The sequence below is a fragment of the Littorina saxatilis genome, linkage group LG10, assembly GCF_037325665.1.
Source record: "Littorina saxatilis isolate snail1 linkage group LG10, US_GU_Lsax_2.0, whole genome shotgun sequence".
In the NCBI taxonomy this organism is placed as follows: Eukaryota; Metazoa; Mollusca; class Gastropoda; order Littorinimorpha; family Littorinidae; genus Littorina; species Littorina saxatilis.
This window is the reverse complement of record NC_090254.1, coordinates 36,632,764-36,650,263: the sequence shown is the minus strand read 5'-3', so window position 1 is coordinate 36,650,263 and position 17,500 is coordinate 36,632,764. Positions and strand designations below refer to the sequence as shown.

General features: G+C 41.3%; 1 protein-coding gene across 4 annotated transcripts in view; it reads left to right on the top strand.

The window, feature by feature from the left end:
* LOC138978698 (rap1 GTPase-activating protein 1-like) overlaps nucleotides 1-17,500 on the top strand; it is a 50,719-nt gene that overhangs the window by 9,207 nt on the left and 24,012 nt on the right. For all 4 annotated transcript variants that reach the window (XM_070351491.1, XM_070351488.1, XM_070351490.1 and 1 more), the window contains 12 exons: nucleotides 3,283-3,330; nucleotides 3,632-3,913; nucleotides 6,174-6,277; nucleotides 7,039-7,108; nucleotides 8,680-8,733; nucleotides 9,943-10,026; nucleotides 10,602-10,702; nucleotides 12,315-12,444; nucleotides 12,998-13,153; nucleotides 14,098-14,166; nucleotides 16,145-16,231; nucleotides 17,217-17,474. In XM_070351491.1, coding sequence (XP_070207592.1) covers nucleotides 3,283-3,330; nucleotides 3,632-3,913; nucleotides 6,174-6,277; nucleotides 7,039-7,108; nucleotides 8,680-8,733; nucleotides 9,943-10,026; nucleotides 10,602-10,702; nucleotides 12,315-12,444; nucleotides 12,998-13,153; nucleotides 14,098-14,166; nucleotides 16,145-16,231; nucleotides 17,217-17,474 — 1,443 coding nt within the window. The remainder of the gene's footprint in view (nucleotides 1-3,282; nucleotides 3,331-3,631; nucleotides 3,914-6,173; nucleotides 6,278-7,038; nucleotides 7,109-8,679; nucleotides 8,734-9,942; nucleotides 10,027-10,601; nucleotides 10,703-12,314; nucleotides 12,445-12,997; nucleotides 13,154-14,097; nucleotides 14,167-16,144; nucleotides 16,232-17,216; nucleotides 17,475-17,500) is intronic.

Below are 17,500 nucleotides of genomic sequence, written 5' to 3'. Positions count from 1 at the left end.
AAACGTGAGGCAAACTGTTGTGAGTGCCGATTGCATAAAACAACAAGTCGCGTAAGGCGAAAATACAACATTTAGTCAAGTAGCTGTCGAACTCACAGAATGAAACTGAACGCAATGCCATTTTTCAGCAAGACCGTATACTCGTAGCATCGTCAGTCCACCGCTCATGGCAAAGGCAGTGAAATTGACAAGAAGAGCGGGGTAGTAGTTGCGCTAAGAAGGAAAGCACGCTTTTCTGTACCTCTCTTTGTTTTAACTTTCTGAGCGTGTTTTTAATCCAAACATATCATATCTATATGTTTTTGGAATCAGGAACCGACAAGGAATAAGATGAAAGTGTTTTTAAATTGATTTCGAAAAAAAAATGTTGATAATAATTTTTATATTTTTAATTTTCAGAGCTTGTTTTTAATCCAAATATAACATATGTATATGTTTTTGGAATCAGAAAATGATGGAGAATAAGATGAACGTAAATTTGGATCGTTTCATAATTTTTTTTAATTTTTTTTACAATTTTTAGATTTTTAATGACCAAAGTCATTAATTAATTTTTAAGCCACCAAGCTGAAATGCAATACCGAAGTCCGGGCTTTGTCGAAGATTACTTGACCAAAATTTCAACCAATTTGGTTGAAAAATGAGAGCGTGACAGTGCCGCCTCAACTTTCACGAAAAGCCGGATATGACGTCATCAAAGACATTTATCGAAAAAATGAAAAAAACGTCTGGGGATTTCATACCCAGGAACTCTCATGTCAAATTTCATAAAGATCGGTCCAGTAGTTTTCTCTGAATCGCTCTACACACACACACAGACACACATACACCATATGACCCTCGTCTCGATTCCCCCCTCTACGTTAATACATTTAGTCAAAACTTGACTAAATGTAAAAAGTGACGCTCTGCGGCTCCTACTCTAATTTCATAACATCTAGCACAGCTCTTGGCTTTAGTTTGTACACACAGAAAAGGTTTACGTGCTCCGTTTTATTATTATGTTTTGTAATTTTTGTTGCTGTTTGCATAATAAATGTGTGCTGTTGAGTTTGACTCTAATTTGGAGAAATATGGCAGGTAAGCATTTGGTTGAAGATAACAAGTCGCTTGGGGAAATATCTAATCAAAATGTAATGTGTTAAGCATTAGTCGACATTGGTCCTACCTTTTGAACAAGAAAAGAAAGCTGTGTGTATGAACAGCAAGATAACTTTAATAATTAAGATAATTAAGAGTGGTACCATAATTCCTCCCACCTCCTACCCCCTACCCCCCCCCTCCCTCCCTCCCTAAATCAACAACTTGAGTATGTCGATGAGAAGCATTAGTCAACATGTACTCGGCATGGATATAAGATATTTTCATTGTTCGTTGTTATCGTTACTTGCTTCCGTTGCGGTTGTTAAGAAGAGAATCAGTGATGAAAACAGCATGAAAAGATATGTTTGGTTTGCTTGTGTGTTTGTTTTTGGTCGTAACGTTATTGTAGGCAGCTTAATTATACTGAGGCATTTAATTTCTGATCTTTTCTATTGTTGTTTTCTTACAACACCGAACGTTCAAAATTTAGCGTGTTGAAACAAATAAGCAATGCATCAAGTTTGGAAGGGTTTGTCATTGTTTTTTGGTCAGTAGATGTGTTTAAGTTTTTCTCCTTGGATTTATTTAAGGATGTATTAATTACTTCTTTATGCGTTTTCATATTTGTCAGCAGTTTCTAGTTCAGCTGTTTACACATTTTCTGTTGTTATATTATTATCATTCATTTCTCTACTTGTTCTCTGACTCTATTTAGTCAGATCTGGATTGGGTCTCGGTTTAACTTTTCTATTATCTACTGAGAAGATATTGCGATTTATTTGTCTTTTTATTTGGTCATTTTAATTGTTTGTTTGTTTGTTCTCGTCACCTTTATTACTTTTGCATATGTTGCCATGGCTTAAAACACAGGAGAAAAATATGTTCCAGAAAAAGCAAAGCATGACTAACATTAGTCAAAAGTGAACTTTTGTTGGAATTGTATTTATCTTTTATTTTGTAGTGTCCCTGTTATTGTGTTCATAACATTAGGCAATTTGATATAAGGTATAAGCTAAGACGAACTATGTATAAATAAATAAAAATTGGCCAATGTGATGAAAGAATTAGCCGTGCTCAAAAGCTGTGCTTTGCAAGAAACGCATAGTTCTGTTGATATTTAAGTTTGATAGGGGGGGGGGGGGGTGAGTGTGACTTTCAGGACACACTGATTTTGAGTCCAACTTAACCACTAAAGGCTATTTTCTCTTGATAGTTCAGTCTCTTTTCCAGTGCAAGGAATATGTCGCATGAATTAGAACACATCGATTTGTGTCTAGCTAACGCTGACGCTGTAGACCTAAGATTGAGAAAAGCGCAGTCAAATAAACCATGTGCTGTTATTGACTTGAATCGTATCTAACTATATTAAGCCTGTCTTTATTTGAGCGAAGTCGACTTCACGAAGCTAGCTGCACGAAGCTTTAGCACTGAATTACGCTAAAAAGAGTTGCGAAGTCTTCGCAAAGTCAACTTCACGAACCTCGCGCCCCCTAATTGGTGTAGAGGCGCGTCCCCCGGGTGGTGGATGGGGGAGCCTTCTCTACTAACTTCTGAGAGAAGGTCGCATCACTCTCGATGCCGTGAACCTAATTAGGATCTTTTTCTTGTTTCTTCTCTATTTCTGCCTCCCCAAAGTCCTTTTACTTTCCTTTTCTCACCCATAAAATTCTTCACTTATTACCCTTGTTAAGTGGTTCTTGTATAGAATATAGTCAATGTTTGTAAAGATTTTAGTCAAGCAGTATGTAAGAAATGTTTAGTCCTTAATGTACTGGAAACTTGCATTCTCCCAGTAAGGTCATATATTGTACTACGTTGCAAGCCCCTGGAGCAATTTTTTGATTAGTGCTTTTGTGAACAAGAAACACTTAACAAGTGGCTCTATCCCATCTCCCCCCTTTCCCCTATCCCATCTCCCCCCTTTCCCTCGTCGCGATATAACCTTCGTGGTTGAAAACGACGTTAAACACCAAATAAAGAAAGAAAGAAAGAAAGAACTTCACGAAGCTAGCTGCACGAAGCTTTGGCACTGACTTTTCACTGCAAAGAGTTACGAAGTTTTCCGAAAGTCGACTTTGAGCTCAACTGAGGACAGCCTTTAATGATCGAGAATGCCAGTGAAGTCTGAGCGATGTCTTAATAAACGCAAATATTGTGTATTGAGGTTCTTGTCTAATGTTTCCTCATGTGATGTTTCAGAGTGCATCCCTTCCAGTGAGTGGTCAGCAACAACATGAAATACACAAGGTACGCTTATAAGACAGAGTGTGTACAATGGTACCTGCCAAAGTGTCCCTGTCTATGACCTGCTGTAGAGCACGCTCTTGTACGTTGTAGTTGCCATTTAATATACGTCATAGCCATTTAATATACGTCATAGCCATTTCATACACGTCATAGCCATTTAAAGGACTGAAAATGCAGCATGTCACAAAATGGCGCACAGCTCTGGAGAATGACCCAAATTTCTTAAAGTCCGCTCATCACTATTTTCAACTCTAGCCTTTTTTTCTCACCAACTGTCTGTCATTTTTTCCCACACACACAGCTACTCCAGCGCCCAGGTCCCTACCCGATGGTGGTGCTTCCGGGAGGAGGCGGGTACTGGATGGAAGGGTACGGGTGCAGCGCCCACAACGGGATCGAGCCCAGCTCCACCCCGGGTGGGGAAGGGGTGACGGTCAACTCAGACGGGTACCATCTGGACTCCACCAACTCTGAGGATGACCGGACGTCTGGCTCTACGGACTCCTTGCACCACAACACGAGTGACCTCAGCGTGGACACTGACCTCGTCGCCCAGTGCTTCAGGCAACAGTTCTATGGCAAGGTGGGTGGCGTGTGAGATAAGTTTAGGCCCCAAAAAAAAAATTGTCTGTTTAGGGTAACATGACCCAAAAAAGTAGGGTCGGTAGGTAGGTAGTTTTTTTTTTTTTTTTTTTTTTTTTTTTGTAAATGCTATGTTGGCTGAACATTCACTTCTTATATTTGATGAATACATGTTTCAAAACTAACGTATAAATAAAACAGAGAGAAAGGGAGAGAAAGAAACGCCAAATGTCTCTTTTTAGCATTTTTACCTCTTTTTTTTTCTTTTTTTTTTTTGAAATCAAAAAAAAGTTTTTGGGTCGGCGCCAAATCGATAGGGTCGGTCGGGTTACCCTAAACAGACATATTTTTTTTTTTTGGCCTTAGATCGGATCAGATCAGATCAGACATGATACGATAAGACAAGACAAAACGAATCTTTATTTACGAGGTTTGTGGCATATGAGCATGGTGGCCGCTGTCTTTCAGTCGCAGCTGATCATATCTGGAACAAACTCCCTTTGTCTCTACGTCTCAGTCCATCTCTGCCTTCTTTCAAAGCAAATCTCAAGACTCACCTCTTCAGAGAAGCATTCTATGATGATGTAGTTGTCGCGACCCTGTGAATGTGCACTTTCGGATGAAAAATGTTTACTGTGTGTGTGTGTGTGTGTGTGTGTGTGTGTGTGTGTGTGTGTGTGTGTGTGTGTGTGTGTGTGTGTGGACATGTGTGGGTGGGTGTGTGTGTGTGTGTGTGTGCATTATAATTGTTGTGTATACTGGGAGTTCGTTCCTGTAAGAGCCTCTGGATTTTTGTAACATTTATGTTTTGTTTTTGGTTTTTGTTGTAAAGTGTTTATGATTGTGTTCTATTCCGTCAATGGCGTCATTCTGGTAATGATGTTGTTATTGCTTTTGTAAAGCGCTTTGTGTGTTCGAAAGCGCTATAGAAATCACCATTATTATTATTATTAAAAGAGAGACAGAGACAAGACACGACAAGACAGCATCTTTATGTCCGAGTGTTGTGGCATGATTAAAGCAGACAAAGAGTATAGAGAGAGAGGAAAGAGAGAGAGAGTCACAGAAAGTGAGATATAGAGAGACAGGCAGAGAGAGGGAGAGAGCGCGATAATGACAAAGAACATATGACACACAGGTGGGTCAAGGAGAAAATGGGGAAGGGGGGGGGGGGGAGGAGGGGGTGATGGGAATTTAGTAGACTGAATGATCGAAACATGAATAGAAGGGGCTGTCAATGGGAGAAGTTGTTTGAATGCGGGTGTAGAACCCTACTCAAATGGACAACGTGAGAGCCTGTTGGAGATGTTGGTTAGAGCACTCAAACCCATACATGGTTCAAACCCTACTTGTGGCATGTACAACTGTGACCCTCCACCACGAAATGAGTCGCATGTCACCTTTGCATGATTTTCATATTTTTACATTTTCCTAAAGAGTTTGTTATGCTCTATCCAGTTTTGAAAACCGTTTTAGAAAAGAGCGATTTGAGTTACAAGCCTTGTGACTAAGGTGACCCTCAGTCTGTTACCAGACACTCCCCGGACTTTTTATTTTTTTTATTTTTTTATTTTTTTAACCTCAGTTGCATGCCCGGACTTATATTAAGCCTAGCGCAGAACCGCGCGAGGTGACATGCGACTCATTTCGTGGTGGAGGGTCACATTAATAAGCTTTTTACCAAGTGCTCCTCGGTTAAACCCACCTAACTAGGGGGAGGGTGAAGGCGAATGCAATAGGGAAGAGGATGGACTTCAATTTCAAGTTATGAAGCTGGCTCTGAGAGAGGTTGAGATCTTCAATGCACTCGATCCCAATGCAGAGAGCAAAGGGAACCACCTTCCATACCTACAATTACCGGCACGGTTGGCCTAGTGGTAGCTAGGGCGTCCACCCCGTGATCGGGTGGTCGTGGGTTCGAACCCCGGCCGGGTCATTATACCCAAGACTTTAAAATTGGCAATCTAGTGGCTGCACTCCGCCTGGCGTCTGGCATTATGGGGTTAGTGCTAGGACTGGTTGGTCCGGTGTCAGAATAATGTGACTGGGTGAGACATGAAGCCTGTGCTGCGACTTCTGTCTTGTGTGTGGTGCACGTTATATGTCAAAGCAGCACCGCCCTGATATGGCCCTTCGTGGTCGGCTGGGCGTTAAGCAAACAAAGAAAAATACCCACAATTGAACAGATTCACAAATTCTGTTCTACTTAGACATGTGTTAACAGGACAGAAACGCTAATTATATTCCTTGTCTTGTTCCAGGAGCACTTTAACTACTACGCCTACGACGACTATGTTGGACCGTTGGTTTTGTCAATGCGTCTGGAGCCAGACTATGGCAGAGACAGCATCAATGTCATCCTGAGGTAAGTGTTCAAATCACAGAAAATAAGAATCATGGCCAAATTAGGCAGAGGTTTAGTGATAGGATCTACGATATGTACATATAAGTCATAAACAATAAGGTTTTGCGCCTGGTCATTTGGTCAAGCCGGCTTGATGATTCATTTCCGGTAGAAGACGTGGCCGGCCGGAAAAGTGAAGTTTGGTTTTGGGTAGCAAATTATGTCATTGTAAGTGTGTATAACGTGTGTGTGGGCGTGTTTGAGTGTGTGTTAGTGGGTGGTTGTGTGTGTGTGTGTGTGTGTGGGGGGGGGGGTGTGGTTTCATCCAAGTGTATTTTCGGCAACCGCAAGTTGTTCATTCTCAAAATACCATGACCAGAAGCTATCCAATATTTGATTTTTGTTTAGGTCTAAACGGTCATTTTGTCCTCAGGGTTTTCAATGTCACTAGTTAATTAGATGATTGACCTACCAATGTTTTGCTTTAGGCCCCCCCAAAAAAAATAGTCTGTTTACGGTAACCCGACCGACCCTATTTTTTTCGCGCGACCCTAGACTTTTTTTTGGCATTTGGGAGAAAAAAAAAAGAGAAAAAAATCCCGACCTACCGACCCTATTGTTTTGGCCTATGTTACCGTAAACAGACCTTTTTTTTTGGCCTTAATAGGTAAAAGTATGTTAACCTTTCAAAATAATGTGGTCAAAATAGTGTTTGATTAGCAGCAACCATTATTCTGTTTCTAAAAAAATGCACCAGTTAGTTTTCTTCCTTGTTATTGTAGAACACGCACAAGCACCAAGCAAGAAGTGGTGGACGCTGGAGAAATCCCAACCCCTTTTCGCCTGGCAAAAGTGAGTTATTATGTTATATTAGTTTAGTGTTACATTTTTTCCTTGCATTATTATGTTAACTTATTACAGCATTTTTGTTTAATTGTGACCCTCCACCTCGGAATGCGTCGCAGGTCACCTTTGCATGATTGTTATATTTGTACATTTTCCCAAAAGAGTTTTGTATGCTCTATGCAGTGGTGAAAACCGTTTTAGAAAAGAGCGAAAATTGTTTGAGTTATAAGCCTGTGACTAAGGTGACCCTCACACTGTTACCAGACACTCCCCGGACTCATTCGCTGCGCAGCTAAATTTCCCCTGTGTTCCCTGCCAACGCGCGATTTAGAGCCATTTTGAAAAAAATATTAAAAATCAACAACACAAGATAACCTTACATACCTTATGTTTTTGCAAAGTTTGAAACTTACTCTTTTAGAAAATATATGAAACATTTGAAAGTACATACCTTTTGTTGTCTTCATATCCACGCAAAATATCCAATTTGAAGCAAAACAAAAAAACTTTCTACGTCATGGGTTCATCATACACAATGTCATGATCGACACTTGCATTGCCCGAATCATCACCCAAATGATCGTCCATTGGCACAAAATCGTCACCAGAATCTAAAATATCATCTCCACTATCATCATCACTGAGGTCAAGATCAGAACCGTACTGAATAACACGTTCTAGCACTCTTTTCAAGTTACTACGTCTCAGCAGAACGATCCGCCATCTTGGAAAAGTCAAAACACGTGGGTCGCACACCGTCAACAAAATTTTTATTAATCCCAACAATTTAAGGGAAGGAACTGTTTACAGTGAATGGTACCACTGTAGACAGATAGAAGTTCATTGCAGGGGTTGTTTCCCTTGGTCAGCAGGACCGTTTACACCGTTAAAAATTCGTGATATCCGTCGGAACTCAAGTGCCGGCACGCAGCCAACGCTAAACACAGGTGTCGGAATTCCAGTTCCGACGCGCAGCGAATGAGTTGCCTAGCGCAGAACCGCGCGAGGTGACATGCGACTCATTTCGTGGTGGAGGGTCACATATTCTCCTTGCATTATTATGTTATTACAGCATTTTTGTTCCATTGTTCTAGCTTACAATTATCCTGTTCTCTTGTTCGCATATCTTCATATCTGACATGTTTATAACTTTTTGATATATTTTCTTTACAAACTGTAACTAGAGGTGATTGAGTTTGCACATGTTAAAGGTTTAGGAAGGGTTAGCGTGAGTATTTTGATTTTGATGTTTCAGTGGATTTAAAAAACAAATTGTGTTTGTTTGTTTGTTATTTTGTTTTGTTTCTAGTGTAAGTAATGACGTAAAGGACTTCTTGCAGTTAGATGGGTGACTTTAGAAAACATCCTCCAGTTGAGTGAATGAGTGCTTGGCTCACTGAGAGGTTACGATATAGTATTCTACGGACATTATGACATTTTACGCATGATTATGTTAGGAGAGGTACCCGTCCGAAGATGTTTTTTTTCTGAAACTTGCTTTTCTACATTTTTTATTTGGTAATCTGGATTGGCATTCAATTTATATTGAATCTTTTTGATCTTTATCTATGTTCCAGCATTTATGTGAAGAGCTCACAACAGAGAAATTCTATCCAGTTCTTTCTTTGAAGGTTTGTGGGTTTTCTTGCTATTTTTGTTTTTACTGAACTATCGCTTCTTTCTTTGTTGCATACAAGTAGATTTTGACTGAAGATGAATTTTAATCATTGTAACATGTACCTTGATTGTAGGATACCCCTCCCCTCCCTTCAAGAATCCTCTTTCATTATATTTAGTCAAGTTTTGACTAAATATTTTAACATCGAGGGGGAATCGAAACGAGGGTCGTGGTGTATGTGCGTGTGTGTGTGCGTGCGTGTGTGTGTGTGTGTAGAGCGATTCAGACTAAACTACTGGACCGATCTTTATGAAATTTGACATGAGAGTTCCTGGGTATGAAATCCCCGAACGTGTTTTTCATTTTTTTGATAAATGTCTTTGATGACGTCATATCCGGCTTTTCGTGAAAGTTGAGGCGGCACTGTCACGCCCTCATTTTTCAACCAAATTGGTTGAAATTTTGGTCAAGTAATCTTCGACAAAGCCCGGGGTTTGGTATTGCATTTCAGCTTGGTGGCTTAAAAATTAATTGATGACTTTGGTCATTAAAAATCTGAAAATTGTAAAAAAAAATAAAAATTTATAAAACGATCCAAATTTACGTTTATCTTATTCTCCATCATTTGCTGATTCCAAAAACATATAAATATGTTATATTCGGATTAAAAACAAGCTCTGAAAATTAAATATATAAAAATTATTATCAAAATTAAATTGTCCAAATCAATTTAAAAACACTTTCATCTTATTCCTTGTCGGTTCCTGATTCCAAAAACATATAGATATGATATGTTTGGATTAAAAACACGCTCAGAAAGTTAAAACAAAGAGAGGTACAGAAAAGCATGCTATCCTTCTTAGCGCAACTACTACCCCGCTCTTCTTGTCAATTTCACTGCCTTTGCCATGAGCGGTGGACTGACGATGCTACGAGTATACGGTCTTGCTGAAAAATGGAATTGCGTTCAGTTTCATTCTGTGAGTTCGACAGCTACTTGACTAAATATTGTATTTTCGCCTTACGCGACTTCTTCTTGTTTTATTTCCCCTCACGTATTAAACTGAGTTTCCCACTTTTTAAAACAGGAGTGCGGTGGATGGGGTTGGGGGGGGGGGGGGGGCGCTGTTTATTGCTGGCTTGAAATGTGTATTAGATCGGAATGGAACATTCTGTTGATTTGAAATACAGGAGTGTGAAAATCTTTGTTGATTTATTGCAGGGCTCAGAGCTGATCATGGCATACGATGAGCACACACTAACACACTGCTTCAAGTTTGGTGTCATTTACCAGAAGTTTGGTCAGGTACGCACAGTATATCTTACTTTTTTGTGGGGGGGGGGGGGGATGCATTTAGTGTAACTTGTAGCCTGCAAGAAAATACAATGCATTAGCCGCACTGCTTTTTTTCCGACACAATTGGTGTTTTTTTTAACGTGTAAGACTTAAACAGTTGATAATTAAGCCATATAAATGGCAGGCCTACGAGGTGATACAGAACAGGACGGTGTACGTGGGATGTGTTCGTGCGTCCATGTGTGCGTGCGTGTGTGTGCGAACATGCGTTAGTGTGTGTGTGTGTGTGTGTGTGTGTGTGTGTGTGTGTGTGTATAGCAAATACGTTTCTTATGGTAATCGTTTTTACTCTTAATTCTTAGCTACGCTTGCCATTTATTTGTCAAATGATAAACACTAAAGATTAATCTTTCCTTGTTGCCGTTGAATTTTGTGGAGCAGTTTAAATGTGAATCGTTTGTCGCTTATAGCAGAACTCTCATGCTTAACATTGTGTTTGCTTCAGACAATTTGTGGAGCAGTTTGAATGTCATTTTTTTATGTTGATAACAGAATTCTAATTCTGAACATTGTGTTTGTTTCAGACGAGTGAGGAGGAGCTGTTTGGTAACTCCTCCCACGGGGCGGCTCTAGACGAATTCCTCGATCTCATTGGTCACCGGGTGCACCTCAAAGACTTCATTGGGTACGACTTTATGATATTGTAGCGAGAAACGTTAGCTTTAATAGATAGCAAGAATCTTTCGCCTTCTCTCAATCTCACACACATGTACACGCGCGCACACGCACGCACGCATAAACGCACGTACGCACAAACACCCTCTCCCTATCTCACTCGCACTCACACACACACACACAAACTCTATCTCTCTCACTCTCTCTATCCCCCCTCTCTCTCTCTTCCTCCCTCGCTCTCTCTTCCTCCCTCTCTCTCTATTTCTTCAATCTCTATCTCTCTCTCTTTCTCTCTCTCTCTGTCTCTCTCTGAATGTAAAAAAGCACCTGTTTGCTTATGCCATTACCCTCGTTAATAAAGAATTTGTCATTCTCTCTCTCTCCTCTCTCTCTCTCCTCTCTCTCTCTCTCTTTTCTCTCTCTCTCTCTCTCTCTCTCTCTCTCTCTCTCTCTCTCTCTCTCTCTCTCTCTCTCTCTCTCTCTCTCTCTCTCTCTCTCTCTCTCTCCCCCCCCCCATTCAATGCCCATCGACATCGATACTCTCACTCTGACACCTGAGTCGTGACTGTCCTTTCTGCCCGGATACTGCTGAAGATGAAAGCCATGTTGTTTTTTATTGCCCCACTTACGATGGCATCAGGCAGAGATCATATTGGCAGAATACAGTATTTTTCAGACGAAGACTGTTTACGATATTTGCTCACTTGTACGGTGGAGGATCAGCTTGTATCCTTTGCAAAGTACCTGTTCTTGGCCTCACGAATGCGACAAAAAAGACTTGCAGAAAACGAACCGCTCACGTGATACTCGCGTTCCCTGTACGAACATATATCATGCTCTGGAATCATTGATGCATTCCCCGTAACAAGAGATTGACTTGAAGGTGCCGTAAACGTGAACTCCCTGGCATGTTACAATCTCTTCTTATTATGCATTTCATCTCGGAAAATATGTGCGTTAATTGGTGTGTGTGTGTGTGTGTGTGTGTGTGTGTGTGTGTGTGTGTGTGCGTGCGCGCGCGCGTGTGTGTGAGTATATATATGTATATGTGTGTGTGTGTGTGTGTGCGTGCGTGCGTGCGTGCGTGCATGCGTGTATGTATGTCTGTTTATGTATTTACGCGCGTGTGTGTGTGTGTATGCTTTTGCTATCAAGCATATGATACCTACTGTAATAGTTTCATGCATTTGTTGTATGCCGGCATTTAATGACTGCTTCAGATGTGTATATTTGCATATAATTTGCTGTGTGTGTGTGTGTGTCTGTGTGTGTGTGTGTGTCCGTGTCTGTATGTGTATATCTGTGTATGTGTCTTGGTGTCGTTTGACAATGTTTGCTTAAGTTATATCATCTTTCCAAGCTATGTTTTCATGATTATGTCTCAACATTTGGCAGGCTCTTTCTTTATTTTGCCTCATTTATTTGCATATGTAGGCTATTATTTTAAGCCCAATGTATCTCACCCTTATTAATTTCGTTTTATGCACCAATTTCATTTGTCTGAAAATTGTCAAAATCAACTCATTGATTAGAACAATAAAACATCCATCCATCCATTCATATCTCTCTCTCTCTCTCTCTACGGCTCACAACTCATTGATACTAACCCCTGACTTTTGCAGGTTTCGAGGTGGGCTGGACACACTACACGGCCAGACGGGGTCAGAGTCTGTGTACGCCATCTTCAAGAACAGGGAGGTGATGTTCCACGTATCCACGATGCTTCCTCACTCATCTGCCGACCCGCAACAGGTGAGACTTATATTTTGTTTGGCAGCTGTGGCGTTATGGATAGAGAGAGAGAGAGAGAGAGAGAGAGAGAGAGAGAGAGAGAGAGAGAGAGAGAGAGAGAGAGAGAGAGAGAGAGAGAGAGAGAGAGAGAGAGAGGGCGGGGGCTGGAGAGAGAAAAGGGGGTGGTGGAGAGAGATTGATTGATTGATTGAATTTTATTTTTCGAGGGTAACAGAATAAGCAATGTATACAGAGAGAGAGAGAGAGAGAGAGAGAGAGAGGTGTGTGTGTGTGTGTGTGTGTGTGTGTGTGTGTGTCTGTGTGTGTGTGTGTGTGAGAGAGAGAGTGTGTGTCTGTGTGTATGTATATATATATGTGTGTGTGTGTGTGTGTACGTGCATGCATATGAGGCGTACACGCGTCTGTGCAGGGACGCATGTCTGGCAATATGTGCATGAGCTTAAAAGCGCAAAGCAAAATGTATGACAGCATGTCTGTTTACTTGCTTCAACTGATAATGATGCATTGACACTGAAATTAGTCACACGTTTATTAATGTTTTGTCTCTTTACAGCTGCAGAAGAAGCGACACATTGGCAACGACATCGTGGCCGTCATCTTCCAGGAGGAGAACACACCTTTCATGCCCAACATCATCGCCTCTCACTTCCTGCACTGCTTCATGGTCATACAGCCCGTCAACCCTAACACAGACCACACAACCTACAAGGTAGTTCAAGTTAGCTCGGGTGGAAGAGCAGTACTGGAGTTGTAAACCTAGGGTCCGTCCGGGTTCTTCTTCTTCTTCTTCTTCTTCTTCTTCTTCTTCTTCTTCTTCTTCTTCTTGGGCGTTCCAGAATTTTCTGGTTACGTGTGAGCTCGTTTGCCCATTTGGGTTCCCCACACTATACTCTGAGAGCATAGTCAGCTTCACTCCGCTTTCGTTGAGTAGGCATGCTGGATATTTTCGTGTGTCTATAACCCACCGAACTCCGACATGGATTACAGGATCTTTTCCGTGCGCACTTGGTCTTGTGCTTGCGTGTACACACGAAGGAGGTTAAGTCACTAGCAGGTCTGCACATAAGTTGACCTGGGAGATCGGAAAAATCTCCACTCTTAACCCACCAGGCAGCAACGACCAGGATTCGAACTCACGACCTCCCGATTAGGAGGCCGACGTCTTACCACCACACCCGTCGGTCCCGGGTTCCAAACCCAGGCCGGGATGACTAAATGTAAAAATGATGTTAGGACATCGATCTGGAGGAGAAATTAACTTAACACACCTGAGATTGTAACGAAGATTCTTTTCTTGCCTTTCATTTTCCCTTAGTTTTGTACAGATTAATGTACTGCAGTAAAACACAAACGAAGGGTGATCTTATCATGTAATAACAATATAACAATTACAACTGCAAGGGCGGATCTGGGGGGGGGTTACACGGGTTACGTAACCCCCCCCCACCCCCCCAAAAAAGAGGTAATTTATTGGTTCAGGATGCACCAGATAGCTCTATTTTGCTTCTTTGGATAAAAAAATTTCCGGGGGGGCATGCCCCCGGACCCCCCTAAAGGCTTAGGCGCCTTTGGCGCCGTCAACTTGTATCTTCGCAGTCATTTTGTAACCCCCCCCCTCCAAAGTGAATTGATCCGCCCTTGAACTGTTTCCAGGTTTGTGTGGCAGCAAGGAAAGACGTGCCAAAGTTTGGGCCTCCCTTGGACATAACTGTCTTCAACAAGGTGAGGGATTTTTCTTTATCAATGGATTAGCTTACTTGAACTAGAATTTGTTTTGATTGAGCTTAGGCCAAAAAAAAAAAAAGGTCTGTTTACGGTAACCCGACCGACCCTATTTTTTTTCGCGCGACCCTAGACTTTTTTTTTGGCATTTGGGAAAAAAAAAAAAAAAAAAAAAAAAAAAATCTTGTTTTTTTTTGCAAAATAACGTACAAATATGGTTTTTTGGAGAAAAAAAAAAAATCCCGACCTACCGACCCTATTTTTTTGGCCTATGTTACCGTAAACAGATCTTTTTTTTGGGGGGGGCCTTATAGATAAACCATGATAATGTATCCCATGTTGCCATGTTTGCACTAGTATTTCGTTTATTAAACTCCTAAGGCATATGATTTTGTGTTCTTTCTTTCTTTATTTGGTGTTTAACGTCGTTTTCAACCACGAAGGTTATATCGCGACGAGGGAAAGGGGGGAGATGGGATAGGGGAAAGGGGGGAGATGGGATATAGCCACCTGTCAAGTGCTTCTCGTTCACAAAAGCACCAATCAAAAAATCGCTCCAGGGGCCTGCAACGCAGCACAATATATGACCCCACCGGGAGAATGCAAGCTTCCAGCACAAAGGACCAAACACCTACCTCCTACACACTGCTTGACTAAAATCTTTACAAACATTAACTATATTCTATACAAGAACCACTTAACAAGGGTAAAAGGAGGAACAGAATCCGTTAGTCGCCTCTTACGACATGCGGGGTGCAGAGAAATAAGGATGTGAAAAAGAAGACTTTTGGTAAGTGAAATAAAGGTGATGGATCCAGTCAGATAGAAATAAGACAACAAGAAAAGAATTGGAAAACTGCAGGGAATAGTAGGGAGAGTTTTCTTGGAAGGAAATATAGGTGAAAGGACTAGTAAGGCAGAAATAAGACAAAAGAAGAGAAGTAAAGGAGTGGGGTAGCTTAGTATAAACACTCCCGCCGCGTGAAGGCGACCCCATGGGAGCGATGTTGTGTTGATTGAGCAAAGATACAAGTACCATCATAACTTATCCCGTGCTGCTAAACTGTCGAAATTTGCACAAGTATTTTTGTGTGTTAAACTCCAAAGACACGAACAATATTTTACCATCTGCTTTCAGATATGCAAGGCCAATACGGCAAGCTTCAAGCAGGCAATATTCTTGATCAATGCAATGCACATGTATTTCAGTTCCAATGATATCTGAGCCAAACTCGAAACTAAACTAATGTCAGGTGTTAATGCATGACTGCAGACAAGCATGCTGGAATTCTCTTATTCACAATCTGTCCATGGTTTTTAAGTTATTTCAAATAAACCTGACCTACTCTAGGGGACACCCCTGATGGTTCAGCTTGCCAATCACATCATGTTTTTGAATTAATTACCGTTTGGACCGATTTTTTTGTATCCAGACTCCAAAAAGGGCAAAGTTAGTTTGTGGAAGGTGTGAATCAAAATACAATACAAAACTGTCACTCATCATCTCATCTGCTGACAGACAAAGCCTATAAGGCAAACTTCAAACAGAAAATATTCTATGACATTTGTTTCGATCTATGTCATGCCCATGCATTTTAGTGTTAAATGTCTTGCTATCTGAGCCAAACTTCGAAATAATTTCATGCTTTCGAAACGGCGAACAAGCATGCTGGCATTCCCTTAATCACATTCTGTCTATGGCAAATTATTTCACATAAACCTGACCCACTCTAGGGGACGCTGTTGGCGTTTAAGCTAACCATGCCCTACACACTCGGGAAATTGTTGAGACTCCAAAACAGAGGAAAAGTTAGCGTGCGAAAGGTGTATTTCAAAATAATTACAAAAATGTCACACATGATTGAATGAAAGCATTTGTTTTCACCCGGAGTCGTGATTTTGAAAGGTCAGAAGTCTGTTTTGGATTTCTTTTGGCCTTTTTTTTTTGTATCATCTGTATTTTTGTTCTGTTTTGCAGGGCCCAGAGTTCCGTGATTTTGTGCTCACCAAGCTCATCAACGCTGAACTTGCCTGTTATCGTGCCAACCAGTTTGCTAGACTAGGGGTCAGTTCACAATATCTTTGGTGTTTTGTTGTTTGGCATGGAAAATAATAATAATAAATGAGCATTTATATAGCGCAACATCATAACTTAACAATTATGCTCTTTGCGCTTGACACATTTAAAATTAAAACACAGTTATACAAGCATTTACATCTACATTCATAATAATAATAATAATAATAAAGTGTATTTATATTGCGCCTATCCCTTACAAAAAACAAAAATATTTGGCTCTAAGCGCATTACAACATGTGAAGGACTTGGTACAATCAAGTCTGACAAATACAACAGCACAATATACAGTCGGTCTCATAGTCAGCAACGCTTAATTAAAAGGATACACCATCAAACATACATTACATCTTATTGTCCATGGAAAATACCTCAAGGAAATGTGTGACCCTCAACCACGGAATGAGTCGCATGTCACCTTTGCATGATTTTCATATTTTTACATTTTTGTTAAGAGTTTTTTATGCTCTATCCAGTGGTGAAACCCGTTTTAGAAAAGAGCGAAAACTTTTCGAGTTATAAGCCTGTGACTAAGGTGACCCTCACACTGTTACCAGACACCCCCCGGATTTATATTAAGCCTAGCGCAGAACCGCGCGACTTATTCCGTGGTGGAGGGTCACATTTGGTCTGTTAAAGTCATACAGAGATTATTCCAATAAAGTGTCAACACGAAACTAAATATACAGGGATGGCCAGATCGTCTGCCCAATTGCCAGGGGCGAGTAACAAATCCGCCGGGCTAGTAGAAACCGTCTGGGAACTCGTCCGGCTGGCAAGTGAAAATTGTGGCTAAATGCAACACTTTTTACTATCGAGTTTCAAAGCCATATAAACACTGCAGATGCATGAACTGTGGTATGTACCTGGCCGGCGAAATTTCTGGCGGGCTAGTAACTTTCTTGAACTTACACGCCCGGGATGAGGGCCATCCCTGTATATATAACGCACTCTCTTTGTCCCCTCATACCAGGAAAGAACTCGCTCCTCCCTCCTGGAAGCTCTGCACAGCGACCTGGTGAAGAAGAACGCGGAACTGATGTCTCCACCCACCATGACCAGCAGCCGATCGGAGGGGTCTCGCCTCATCGACACCATGAAACGAGCCTTCAGCAGCAAAGGCAGGAGCCAGACGTCCATAGATTCTGGTACCGGGAGCAGCCGACGACCCAACAGTACTTCCACCCCGCTGCCGTCGTTAGGCGAGGATGACAGGAATTCTCCTTCACCTGTAAGTTTTTTTGTTTTTTTTAAACA